This window comes from Pyxicephalus adspersus, chromosome 10 (assembly GCF_032062135.1).
Source record: "Pyxicephalus adspersus chromosome 10, UCB_Pads_2.0, whole genome shotgun sequence".
NCBI lineage: Eukaryota > Metazoa > Chordata > Amphibia > Anura > Pyxicephalidae > Pyxicephalus > Pyxicephalus adspersus.
In genome coordinates this window covers 37,707,059-37,720,695 of record NC_092867.1, presented here as the reverse complement: position 1 = coordinate 37,720,695, position 13,637 = coordinate 37,707,059, and the positions used below count along the sequence as shown (strand labels likewise).

At 37.2% G+C, this 13,637-nt stretch overlaps 1 protein-coding gene across 1 annotated transcript in view; it reads left to right on the top strand.

The window, feature by feature from the left end:
* CDH23 (cadherin related 23) overlaps positions 1 to 13,637 on the top strand; it is a 190,322-nt gene that overhangs the window by 135,976 nt on the left and 40,709 nt on the right. The window contains exons 22-24 of the mRNA XM_072423981.1: positions 2,034 to 2,255; positions 5,650 to 5,769; positions 8,903 to 9,083. Coding sequence (XP_072280082.1) covers positions 2,034 to 2,255; positions 5,650 to 5,769; positions 8,903 to 9,083 — 523 coding nt within the window. The remainder of the gene's footprint in view (positions 1 to 2,033; positions 2,256 to 5,649; positions 5,770 to 8,902; positions 9,084 to 13,637) is intronic.

The following is a 13,637-nucleotide window of genomic DNA, read 5'->3' as shown; positions in this document are numbered from 1 at the left end:
CCAAAGGAAACAACAAAGAGTCTCAATTTGTGACCACACTTGGAGGAAAGTGTACACAGAGATGTAATAATTTAGCCAGGATGAAGATGTGCTGTGTATGAAGTGTGTTGTTCAAGTCAACAAGATATATTCCACCTCTTAAAAGTAGATTATAAGAAGAGTGGATTAAACAGTGCTGGTCCTGTTACTGATAGATCCAGAAGTTCTGCCCCACGGCTTTGAGGTTTGAACCATTTCTCTGTATGTATAAAAAGGCAGAAACAAACTGTATTAAACTGTTTTTAATCATTTTGAGACCCCCCTACCTTCTATGCTAGCTCATTCCTTGACACTAATAGAGAAGTCAACCAGAGAACACAAAATAGAGTAGCGTGTTTTACCCTCATTCCTTTCATTGATAATGATTGAGATGCACACAGAAGAAGCCTTCCTATGTGTATTGTTCATACTGGTGTGTCCCCCATATTACACCATGTAACTACAAATCCATCCTCTTTTCTGAAATAACAGGGAGGTACACAACTCTCATTAGTTGTGCTATTTCTCTGATTCCTACAGACAATATGGTAGCTGGACCTAGGGATGATCTGGGTATGCAGCAGACTACCTACCTTGAGGGTGGTCAGATTGTGCCTATCCCAAGTGTTTAGTTTGCTAACAAACTGTGTATATTAATAGACTGGTTTGATTTTTGATTAAACACTGACCAAACCTGTGTTGCAACTCAGTGCTGCTGATTTCTAGCAGCATCTGAAGCCACTTCCCATCTATATACACTCCCCTGATGGCTCCATGGCCCCCCTCAAAGGAGGTTTTTTGATGGTGACAACGGTGGTTCATGCATTAGTAATATGCATTAATGCAGCCACTTGTCATTATCATTGGAAGACAGAGTGACAACACAGCAGCACATCTGACATGCAGGGAAAAAGCATTGTCACCCCATAACAGTATGTGTCTGAGCAAGGACCTCAATGGTAAAATCAACAGGTATTATTTTCATGTAAGCTATAAGTACTTAACAAAGACTTGAATAATATAAACATGTCAAAGCTTGTTTGTGATTTTGATGATTGGCTTGATATAAACTTTAAGGTCATTGAGATTTTGTTGTTTTTATGTTATATATTCATTTTACCCACAAAAATGGCCCAAAAAACAGGCATGTAGCATTTTTTTTCTGATGCAGTGCACAACAGTAGTTCAATACCATCCTTTGTATGCTGCAACACCTGTGCATCATCACGTGTTTCAACACACTGCATCACAATAGTTTGTTTCATCATTGTCTATGAAAATCCTATTGTTCAGGAATAGTGAGAGGATATCCGTCACACCACATGCACATATTTTTATGAGCAACCTAAATGTGAGTTACATTTCTTGTGAGCTTGTCAGATTGGCTTGATTAGTGTACATGTGAGTCAATATTCCAAAATGCAGCATGCAAAGACCTCTGTAGGAAACTATGGTTTTTCACAGAAGGATGTATTTGTCTTGGAAAAATGCAGCAGAATTGATAATAACACCTCTGATGTGAACAAATCCTAAACAGGGTTGTTGATAGGTTCATATAAAAATGAAAGGAGCTTCTGATTTTTTACACAAGATTTTCTATCTATCATGATATTGCCTCTGAAGCCCATCTTTTGTCTTTGCAATGGCAATGGTCATCTTTAAGGAGTGTAAAACGTCACTGATGTCTTCCCTGGCAACATTCAGAACTGAAACCTATTACTAGATAATATTCCTTTGCTTTACTTCTAGGCATCAGTCCATAGTGTGTACCAGATTATAGTAAACTACTGTATGAAGATAGGTGTGCAAACCAAGTTACTATGTAATCATTTCTTGTGTCCATTTTATTTGCTTCAAACACATTTTAAAATACTGTATTACCCATATTGTATGTTAATAAAATGTTTTCATAACAGATCAATAAAATACATAAAGGTTGAACTTAATGAAGACTTTTTTTCAATGAACTATGTAGTATATTAAAGTAATAATTATGTTTGTATTTATTTTGGCAGGCAACAACAACAGTTCATGTGACGATCTTGGATGAAAATGACAATCCTCCCATGTTTGACAGTCCGCTATATGAAGTCAGGTTGGATGAGGGTCCTCTGACATTGAACTCTGTCATTATTACAACTACAGCTGTGGATCACGATGAAGGACTTAATGGAACCGTTGCCTATAACATAATAAGTGGTAACCTCCAGGACACGTTTACCATCAACAATGGCACAGTAAGGATGAAATGAGACTTGTTCACTGTGCTCTGTGTTGTGTGACAAGTCTAGAATATTCTACAAAGTTTTTTTTTTGTTAAAGTGTGTGATTTAATGGAGGTCAATTCATTTTTATTTTGAGTATCTTATTTTATGTGACATAATGTAGACAGGAGCAAACTGGAAATTGCATTTAAGTATAAGAAAGTCATCTCTCTCATAGGTTAATTGATCAGACAACATGGAAACATGGCACATTAATAGCCAGGAGATGCATTCAGTGTAAAGCAGTTCTGGTTTAAAGTTAAAAGGGTTTAAAATGTAAGTTGAATTGGAACTTGCCAAGGTATGGGTTGGCATAGTTGCATTAGGGCAGGCTATTCATTTGAGTGGGTTTCCAGTAAATCACAATGCACTAAAAAATTGTGATTGCTGTACTTTTTAAACCACAGTGCACAGCTATGAACAGGACTGCATCAGTTCATCACTGTATGTGATGTGAGCATCGCAGTAACAACAGTTTCTGCATGTAAACATATTTGTTATTAAAACACAGTAGTAAGTCCTAAGCCCTTATAACTTTTGTTTTGAAGATGAAGCTCTGTGAAATTCTAGCATATAACATTTATAAACAACATTCTTTAGATGTGTCAATTTTGCACATTTAGCAAGCCAAATAAGACATGCATGACATGTTTGTGGTTTCACTCGTGAGTGGTTTCCTGATCTGGTTTCCTTTGCCACGCTAAAGATATATTTTTTATTTTTATATTGATTTTGGCTTGTGCTGAATTAACAAGAAAATACATTTTTGTATATATTTAGGCCATAATATTACCTACAAACTAAGACACTGCTGAGATTAGAGAGTTTCACTGGCCACCTCTGTACACTGGGGAATGTCACTGATCATTGCTTGGAAGCCAGCAGGCCATCCTTTTCGCAGTATGGCAGCTTTTTGGGAAACAGTCAAATGGAAAATGGTTTACATGTATTGTCAGATGCCCAGAGTCCCAATTAAAAAAATGCTCACTTGCATGCATTCCCACTATTTTACTTTAAAGCACTATAAAAGTAAATTATACTGACGAGGAACACAATCCTCAAGTGGCATGTTTATTTTTGGTGAAATGTTTTGCATCCCTATTTCATAAATTGTGATGCATCCTCAGCCTGCAGGCATGGGCACCTTTGGCTTAGTCTAGCATGCAAGAAACAAATAAATGCAAAAAAGATGCCAACCTTCACAGCACCAAGCAGGACATAAAATTCTGCCATCTGCTTCCTTTCTACTGAACGTGTCAACCACCCCAACATGTTTGTTTCTTCTCTAGGAAGGATTGGTTCTGTCTTACCTAACTGCCCTGCAACGTGACTTTCTAATGTTTCAAACAAGAGAACCAAAAGATGGCATATCCCTAAACTGGACACTTAACACATTTACCTTAACCTTCAGCCATTGCAGACCTGTCTAGCCTCTTTATTCACAAGGGCATTTGGGGCACTTAAAAGATGTTGTAAACAGCTCAGGTAGATCTACAGTAAGCTGTTTTTTTGGATTGTAATGTTACACATGAATACACGCACATGAACAAACCAACATTCCTTTTTATCTTCCGCTTCCAAATCCCTGGCTGTTTAGTATCCATTGGGCCCTAATTGTGCATTGGAGGTGTTTTCATTTAGTACATTAGCTGAGTTATGATTGAATTATCTTTTTAACCTAAACTGTCCAAAAACACAGGTACTGATGCCTTTTTTTTCTACATTTTTTTTTTATCGGAATGCATGGAATTGAGTTACTAAGAATCAGTCCTTTATTAAATATCCCTTAGGTATAATGTATGTTACTTTATTATCCCACATTTTTTCATAAAGCATCTCCAATTTATAATATCATTTACAAATGAACAACCATGTAAACTGAAAAGGGTTATCTTGTTTTCATTCATTTTCACATGGACCACTGCCTTTTGGAATCAAACAAGGTTTATAAGTTTATTGAAAATGATTCAATTTACTTTGTTCAAGCTTGAACTGTCAGTGAGCTTCCTTGCAGTCTTGGGACTATTCCACTATCAACCCCTCATCCCTAAATACAGAGTCTAAAGCAGTATGGGACTTTATCCAATTCATGCATCCAAACCTGTAAAACTCCTCTAAAGACAGCTACTTGTGGATGTATATACTAATGGAATGAGAAATTAGGTCATAAGCTTTGATTCACTCATTTGCTTTAATAGTTTCTAGTCTATGGTTGGAGTCTGGCAGTGGTAATGGGCTCTGTCTGAATTCGTTTTTTTAGTTTGCTTAGGTTATACAACAGCCATATCTGACTTACATAAAAAGCTGTGCATGGATAACAGCGTTGTGCTTTTTATTTCTGTATATCAACTGATTAGTCACAGACACCATTAGCCCCACATTGGTTCTATTTTAATGGTCATCACTGCAGTTTACAGTGTAATTCAGATCTTTATTTACTGGATCATTATCAAAACTTGCTCCTGCTATTACACTTGTGGTAATAAGCAATTATTTTGTTTTGCAAACTGACATAATGGCTCTATGGCTGGAGAGAATACTCTTTTATCAGTGATGTTGGGTGATCTAGCAAACCTGGAATGGATCTGGTCCATTTGCTAACAAATAGCAAATTACTTTTAGGAAATACATTTCAGGTTTGCTGGGTCACCCAGCTTCACTCATAAAAGTGTATCCCCTCTAGCCTTGGAGAGCTTTTAATAAATCAGGCCCAATAGGGAAGCTGTATTGCTTTCACTTGTGCCCAGTGATGCTGTTGTGTTAAATATGTGTATTTTTTCAGGAGCAATGGCGATAAATGCATTCCATAATTATTGTAATATACTTCAAGACTTGTAGTTTTGCAAAAGTGCCCATTGAATGCATTTTATTTAGTATATTGCTACTTTAATTACTATTTAAATCTATTTCATTTGGTGTATACATGGTATTTTCCTGTCTTAACTAGCACACTATAGTGCCCCCCTTCACTCCTCTGTGAAATGGTTGTGCATGAAAGTCCCAGTAGATTAGCAGTTTCCAAAATACTTAGACCAGCCTACCTGGCACCAACAACCATTCCATTTTAGAAGCCACTTCTATCACCTTTCTTCCTCTTTTTGATGCTCAATTTGCTGCCATGTGATTGGCTGATAAGATAAAAAGTAGTGTAACAGGTGGCCATTGGCTGTATGGGTATGATGGCTTCCATCAATATTACCACAAGTGAGTCCATATCATATAAAATTTTTGCCAAAAACTAGGCTGGTGTTCTATTTCAATATTTTAATATAGTATTATATAGTAATACATTTAATATAGATAGTAAAATATCAGGTCTTATAAGAACTTGGTTGTAATTATTCTACACATATTGTTTTGTTTCTAGGGTCTGATACGTGCTGTGAAGGAACTGGATTATGAACTCTGTCTGGGTCGTTATACTCTAATTGTGACTGCAACAGACAGATGTCCCATAGTGCTACGCCGGCTGACCTCCACTACCACGGTGTGTATTAAATAGGTTGTGCATGTAAAAAAAAAAATAGGCAAACTGTAAGTGTTGAGAGCATGCCAAGTAAACCAATAAATGTTGTAGAAGATTAGCTTCAAATGCATTCACTGAAGGGAAGTATATTCAACTTAAGGGAATTCTGTCCACTTTTATTTGCAAAAAAACATGCACAGAAAAAAAGACATAAAATTTGTATCATCACAGTAAGACTGGCTCCCTGACACTCTCCAGAGTTGCTGGTCTACCAGACCTAAACTGTGGGAGACCTTCCCCCAACTCACAGGCCTCACACAGTCCTTCTGCCTCAGCCACACCTGGCCTCAGGCTGCAACTCACTATCTCTAAGTCAGGTTACCATTTTATCAATGACCAGGTGCACCAGAGGCATTACTAATTTCGGGCCTGGAAAAGGAATGGAGTGCAATTCTCTCCAGAATACTCCAAGTTTTGATCCCAAATAAAGAGCTGCAATTCTGCTGCAACATAATTACACATGGCCCAATCCAGGCCCTTTATTCCCTTTTCCAGGAGAAATCGAGATAAATGATGCCAAATACCCTGCAACTTGTCATCATATATTTTATCCTGTTACAATGGGCACATGTGTTTTGGGGAATTCTCACTTTTCCAGCCTTGCCTCAGTTGGGTTGATTTTGTACGTATACGTTGCAAAGTAAACGTTCACTTGGCAAGGCTATTTCGATTTCTTTTAATGAATGATGTAAAGCTTTTCTGACTTCAGCCATCCAATCATGTGCATGCAGTTTTTTTAACATTTTCTTGCACATGATTGCCTGTTTTTTGAAACATGAGTTATTATTATTATTATTATTAATAATATTAATAAACAGGATTTCTATGCGCCAATTTATTACGCAGTGCTGTACATTAAATAGGGGTTGCAAATGACAGACAGATACAGACAGTGACACACGTGGAAAGGACCCCGCCCAGAAGAGCGCACAATCTTTTTACTACATTTACTGAGCACTTTAAAAATTTGCTTGCAGAGTGATTATTTATTGAACAACCTAAATTCCTGATACATTGAGCCTCATTAATAAAGCTCTTAAAGCCTGGAGAAGATAGACTCTTGTTGGAGAATCTTGGTGATCCAGCAAACCTGGCATAGATTTCCTAACAATCATTTCCTTTTAGTTTTCAGTCGTTGACCAGATCCATTCCAAGTTTGCCAGATTCTCCCAGGCTAGTCTATCTTCTCCAGTCTTTGAATCTGATGCAGTAAAATTTGAAGCGTCCCTCAACACTCAACACTCAACATTTTCACTTTACCTAAAAGGTTAGGCAACCCTATATGTAAAGGGAAAATTGTATTTTTTATATTTTTTTTTTTTTTTTTTTAAGTACAGCACCTCCCCTTTCAGTCTTGATCGCCTCGGGAGGCTCTGGGTGTTCCTTCTGCACATGCCCGAGATCTTGGACATGCGCAGAAGGGGCATTTTTTCTAATAAGGGAAAGAGATGTCAATCTCACGCAAGCACAGTGAGATTGGTTCTCTTTTGTTTCCCCCTTTACAGTGGGCTATGCCACCTGATCTTGCACTTGCACAGTGCGAGATCTGGTGATGTGGCAAGAAGAGTAAAGATGGCAGTGCCCGGCATTTCCTCAGCACTGGGACAAAGAGGAATTCCAGGACGACACAGGACCAGATCACATAGGACCAGCATCATCGAGGGACCCCTCAGGATTAAAGGTAAGTGTTTTTTTTCAGTTTAGTTCCGCTTTAATAATACCCATGCTGTATCTTTTATTAGAAGCCTTCTTAGATTAGATTAGATTCCTTCTTATTCTGCAGTTCTTTAAATATGTGCGTCCTTGTTTTTAGTTGTCATTATCTACAAAAAAACTTTATGTGCATTTTTATATATAAAAAAAAAGCCAAAAAAGCCAAAATAGGGCATTAAAAGAAATGTATTTAAATGCAATTACATGTGATGTGAAAGCATGCAAAAATGTTTTTTTCTGTTTGAAATGTACTTAAATATGAAGGTGTTGTTAGATGAAGTTTTTTCAGTAGGAAGGCTGTCATTTGGTAAATTTCCTTCCCGATAGAGCATATTACACTCCATTTAAAACTATTTGTGAGGGAGCATTGGTCATCTAGTGAATGTCATAAGTAGTATTAAATGTGACTTCTTCACCCTCATCTCCTAGATAAAACACTCGCATCTCATTACCTCCTAAATGCCTGAAATGCATAAAGCAATTCACAGACTTCTATAGAAGTAAAGTAACATTTTACCAAGTTTTGTCCAATTCGTGTTAGTGTATTATGAGGGAAAAGGGCAATAATCAGTGGAAAAGGCTGTAAACATAAGCTGCATACACAAAGGCAATAATTGTCCTTGGAAAGGATCTTTGACAATCCTTTCCCAAAGGAAAAGACTGCACAATGCATGAATGAGTGTTGTACATAGTGTAATTTTGCTCTATGGAGAGAGGAGAGGGAGAACGATGGAGCGGCACCCCACTGCGCTCTCCCCCCTTTACTTTCATTACAACCACTCCTCCTCTGTTGTCCATGGATCCACCTGGACCTGAGTCGATTATCGGGTGAGAATCATCTTACTTGTGTCAGATTAGGGAGGCCACAGGAAGTCATTGTGTTGTGGTAAAGGAGGACTCACGTTTAGGGCAACAGAAGGGACCCTGTTTTGTAAGCCTACCATAAAAATTATTTTTTAAACACTTCCTATTCTAAAATGACATCACTTGGTTCATATCTCACAATTTCTTTTCTGCATTGCAACAGATACCACAAGCAGCTATTCTAACATTTATTGCTAAGGTATGTTTCACAATAAGTTACCTTTAGAAGGCCCAGCCTGAGCAATGTCGTGCATCTGTGGTTGCAATGACAGGAAGTGGCTACAAAGGTGTGAGAAGATAAGTGACTAGATGTCGTCTTGGTAATGTTTACCTATATCTTACGCCTCCTGTGGTCAATATAGTGTAGATACAACCTTTAATACTAGAATCAGATTTTACATTTGTGCATTTTAGCATTTCCTGAAGATCTAGAAACAATACCACTAGCTATGACTGTAAGTCTCTGTTCAGCAGAAAGAGCTGTTATTCTGTTAAAAAATATCATTTGTTCTTACAGGTATTGGTCAATGTTAATGACATCAATGACAACTGGCCAAAGTTTCCAAAATCTTATGAGGGTCCTTTTGAGATCACTGAAGGGCAGCCTGGTCCTAGAGTATCAACCTTTAAAGCTGAAGATAAAGATTCCGGCCTGAATGGCCAGGTAGAATACAGCATTGTAGGGGGTGATATTCTTGGTAAGTGTACATCGCTAACATTCTTCTTGACTGAAAATGTAAAATTACAAGTTACTTTAGGGACACTTTACTTTTTTATTAAATAACAAAAATGTATTCTATTGTAATATATTGCAACTCCCAGATAGTGTGGGTGTGATAGCTTCTTAGTTAAATATGTTAAAAGTACTGAAAAATACCTGTTATTCCTATCGGGAGGAGGTCAGGAATGGAGGTTTCCAATCTCCTCTAACCTTTGGCTATCCTTAAAAAATTCCTCCACACAGTGGTTAAGAGCTGGAGAAGAGCAAGATGAGTTCAGGACAGGAGGAAGTTACAAGCCTGATCACCCACCTTATCATTTACATATACAAGTGAAGGGAATCATACATGAGCATATTTGAAAGAAACAAATCTTTCTGTAACTCTTTCTATAAAAAAGCTGGAACACATCTTCTTAGTAATAAAAAAAGGAAATAAAAGGGGCCAAATACCTTTTTTTCTAACTACAAGGCAATGTCTGGAAGTAAGTGTAACCTTTTCAATCAACATTTCATAGATCAGATTTAAAAACAAGCTTAATCAATTTATAAAATGTGTGGTATTGTGTAACAACCAATCAGAAGTTACATTCCTGAAGTCAAACATTATGCTGATGTATTCTTACTGACAACTGACAGGTAGCACCTTTTTACCATGCAGCGTTTTTCATTTCACTTTTTTTACTTAATACCCAGTTGTAATATAATTTTAGCCTAAGGATAGACATTACATATACTTTTTTAATGATCGGAGCCTGCACTCAAGATTACATGAACATTTTTGCAGAGCATTAGCAGCAGAACTGTGCGTGCTGGTAACTAATACAAACCACATTTAGTTCAGCACCCAAAGATTCCTGTGGTATGGACACCATTAGCAATATATACTAGTGGTTGACTACCCACTATAGTGCCATTAAAATGCATATTACGTTGTGCCTGTCTTCACAGAAGTCCAGATATTTGGTACAGTTTAGGTTTAATTCTGTCCTATGGTAGTATGCTTTATGGTAAAATGGTACAGCATTTAGGAAGGTGATATCTCTTGCATCATTTACAAGGATGCCTGTGGTAAGACATAAAGATGGGAGATTTTATACCTCAACAATTTGTTTCCTGCATGTGTTGCAAATATTTTGCTGTGTATTGTAAATTATTCTTTAGAGATAGTTACCTTTCAACATTGATCATGGAGATTCAGAAGCCAAAGGCATAATTTAATTTGTCATATTGTGTTTTAGTATTATGCTTTGTACAGATATAGATTAAAATAATTTTTTTACTATATATGTAGAAACTGTTTTTTTATAAGTTAATTCTGTAAGAAATATTGTGTCCTTGTAACTTCCCGTGGACTCAATTGAAATTATAGCTTTCTTAGCTATCTTGTATGTGCTTTAAAATAACAGACCCTATGTAATGAGAATAAGGTATTCCAAATTTAAAATTCTATTCCAAATTTGTCTAAATCAAAATTATCCCTTATATAATTAGTGCAGGGAGTGAATGTTGTCACTCTGTAACAGTGTGTAATTGGCACCTTCAAACCCCCCCCCCCCCCCCCCCCACACACACAAAATTTTACTAACTGTTAATACCACCATTATTTGGCCCACCCCACAGGCAAGCTGTCCTGGTGTAACCCTTAATTCCACGATCCACATTCAGAACATCTCTAGGTCCTGCCACTTCTTCCTGCACAACACCTCCAAAGTATGCCCTTTACTGACACAAAGACCACTATACTACTGGTGCATGTGCTTATCATATCTTCTGGACTACCTCAACATTCTCATCTCTAGTATTCAACTAACTCTGTCCTCTACAATCTATCATGAATGATGGAGCCACACTTATCCTTCCCACCACTCATCATCTGCTGCCTCTCTTTACATATCTCTACACTGGCTTCCATTTCACTTCTGCATAAAGTCTCTCTACAGCGTGTCCCATTTACATTTCTGACCTGGTACACAAATACAGCCTTAGCTGCCCATTCTTCTCCTACAATGGCCTACTACTGAATTCCTCAGTCATAACGTCTTCCTATTCATGCCTTCAAGACTTCTCCAAAGCTGTCGCCACTCTACGGAACTATTAGGCTTGCCCCACTTTCCAGATATTTAAAAGAGCCCTTAAAACCAACCTTTGTAATCTATCTTCATTGCAACTCCAAACCCATCACTAATTACTCTATCCTAATATGTACTCTACCCAACCTCTTAGATTGTTGGCTCTGTTGGACAGGGTCTTCTTCTCCTCTTGTGTCATTGTTTGTACTTCTCTATTATGCAGCTGTTTTCATTTCAACCTCTATTTAATGTGCCATAATATATATATAATTCAATCAATAAAAATGGGGAAAAAAAAACAAATTTGAAAAAAAAAGAAAACGGGTTGGGTTTATTTATACATTGAACAAGTATGTTATCTTTGCATTTTATGGTGTTGATATAGGGCATAAATTCGTGCCTATAATCTAAGGTTTTACATATAAGATTATCCTCACGCTAGGACAAGTAAAGAAGGTAAGGGCCCCAATAATACACACTTCCTCCTCACAAATATTGCACTCACCACAATAAAACAAGTCTTGGTAAAAATGTTAAACTCTGCAGATTTACAAAATGTTTAGTTTTATGGTTATATATTTGAAAGCATTATCAGACTTATTATTTATAGAGCCTTCTGCTGTGATTGCTTGACATTATGTTATTAGAGCACAACCAAAGAGAGTTTTTAATAAATTTAAACTAAAAGCAGACATCAGACACATAATTACAGGGCAGTGCAGCTTCTATAAATAGTTTGTAGAGTGGGAATTGTAAGTTTTAAGTTTTACAATAAAACAAGAACAATGAAAATGATGGATAAAAGTTATGTTCTTTATTTAAGCACTGTGTGCAACTATATTCCTTAAAAATTGCATTACAAATCACATCAATCAGCTTTAGAAAAAAAACCCAGTCCCCTCAACGTTCATAAATACAGTTTTTGTTCCCTTTTATACATGGCCAACAACTTTAGTTATTTGTAATAGCGTGTCCATAAATGCTCAAAATGGGGTGCACTGTGCATGCCAGTAATGGAAATCCTTGAGGTACATACAAGTATTTTAAATGCCAGTATAAATTGATTAAATTTTCTTTTAGGGGTCTTGAGGGGTTTTTATAGCACTTATCCTGAAGGGTGAAATACCTTCATGCAGTTGAACCCAATTGACTTGTAACTAACTATGTAACTTTTATATATTGACTTCTGCACAGTTATATCTTCTGGAACATCACCACAAGCTTTTGGGCTGCATTATTAGCCTGTACCCCAGGTTATGTTCTGCAGCACTCAATGGGCTGTCTGAACTGGAGTGCCTTGGACCATTGCATTGCTTTGTTTTATGCATTTGTAGGGAAAGATTTGTGTCTATATTAGATATCAGTATATTCCCACTGTATGTCACACGCTGGTGTGAACATGTAGCACAAACAGAAAATTAAAATAGATATTCAAAGTGCTTATTGAATGCCACAAAAATAAAAATGGTGTTTAGTCCAGGTATGTTCCGGTACAACCAATATAAGTACCTAAATATAATGCTAAACTCTGCGCTCAGGACACTGCCCCTTTCAGGTGCTGTTTGAATATTTTACAGAAGGGGAGAACACAGGGATGGCATCATAAATATGCTACTACCAGTTTAGCGCCCAATGTACAGTTAGATCACAGAGACAACTTTTTTCTAATTTTGGTTCTGTACATTACCACAATTAATTTTAAATGAAACTCGATGGAACTCAGATGCACTTGAACTGCAGACTTTCAGCTTTAATTTAGTGGGTTTAACAAAAAGATTGTGTAATTTAGTTTCTCACATTTTTATGCAATCACTTCATTTCCGGGGCTCAAAAGTAATTGGACAAATTAAAAAGCTAAAAATAAAATGTTAATTTCTTATAGTGGGTTGAAAACCCTTTGCTGGCAAAGACAGCATGTGGTCTTGAACTCATGGACATCACCAGATGCTGGGTTTCCTCCTTTTTAATGCTCTGCCAGACCTTTACTGCAGCGGCTTTCAGTTGCTGTTTCTTTCTTTCTGTCCGAAGTATAGTCTTCAACAAGTGAAATGCATGCTCAATTGGGTTCAGATCAGGTCACTGACTTGGCCATTCAAGAATATTCCACTTCTTTTCTTTAATAAACTCCTCGGATGCTTTGGCTGTATGTTTTGGGTCATTGTCCATCTGTATCATGAAACACCTCCCAATCAGTGTGACTGCATTTAGCTGGATTTGAGCAGACGGTATGTCTCTGAACACCTCAGGATTCATTCGGCTGCTTCTCCCCTGTGTCACATCATCGATAAACACTAATGTCCCAGTGCCACTGTCAGCCATGCACACCCAAGCCATCACACTGCCTCCGCCATGTTTTACAGATGATGTGGTATGCTTTGGATCATGAGCTGTTCCACGCCTTCTCCATTCTTTTTTCTTGCCATTATTCTGGTAAAGGTTGATCTTGGTTTCATCTGTCCAAA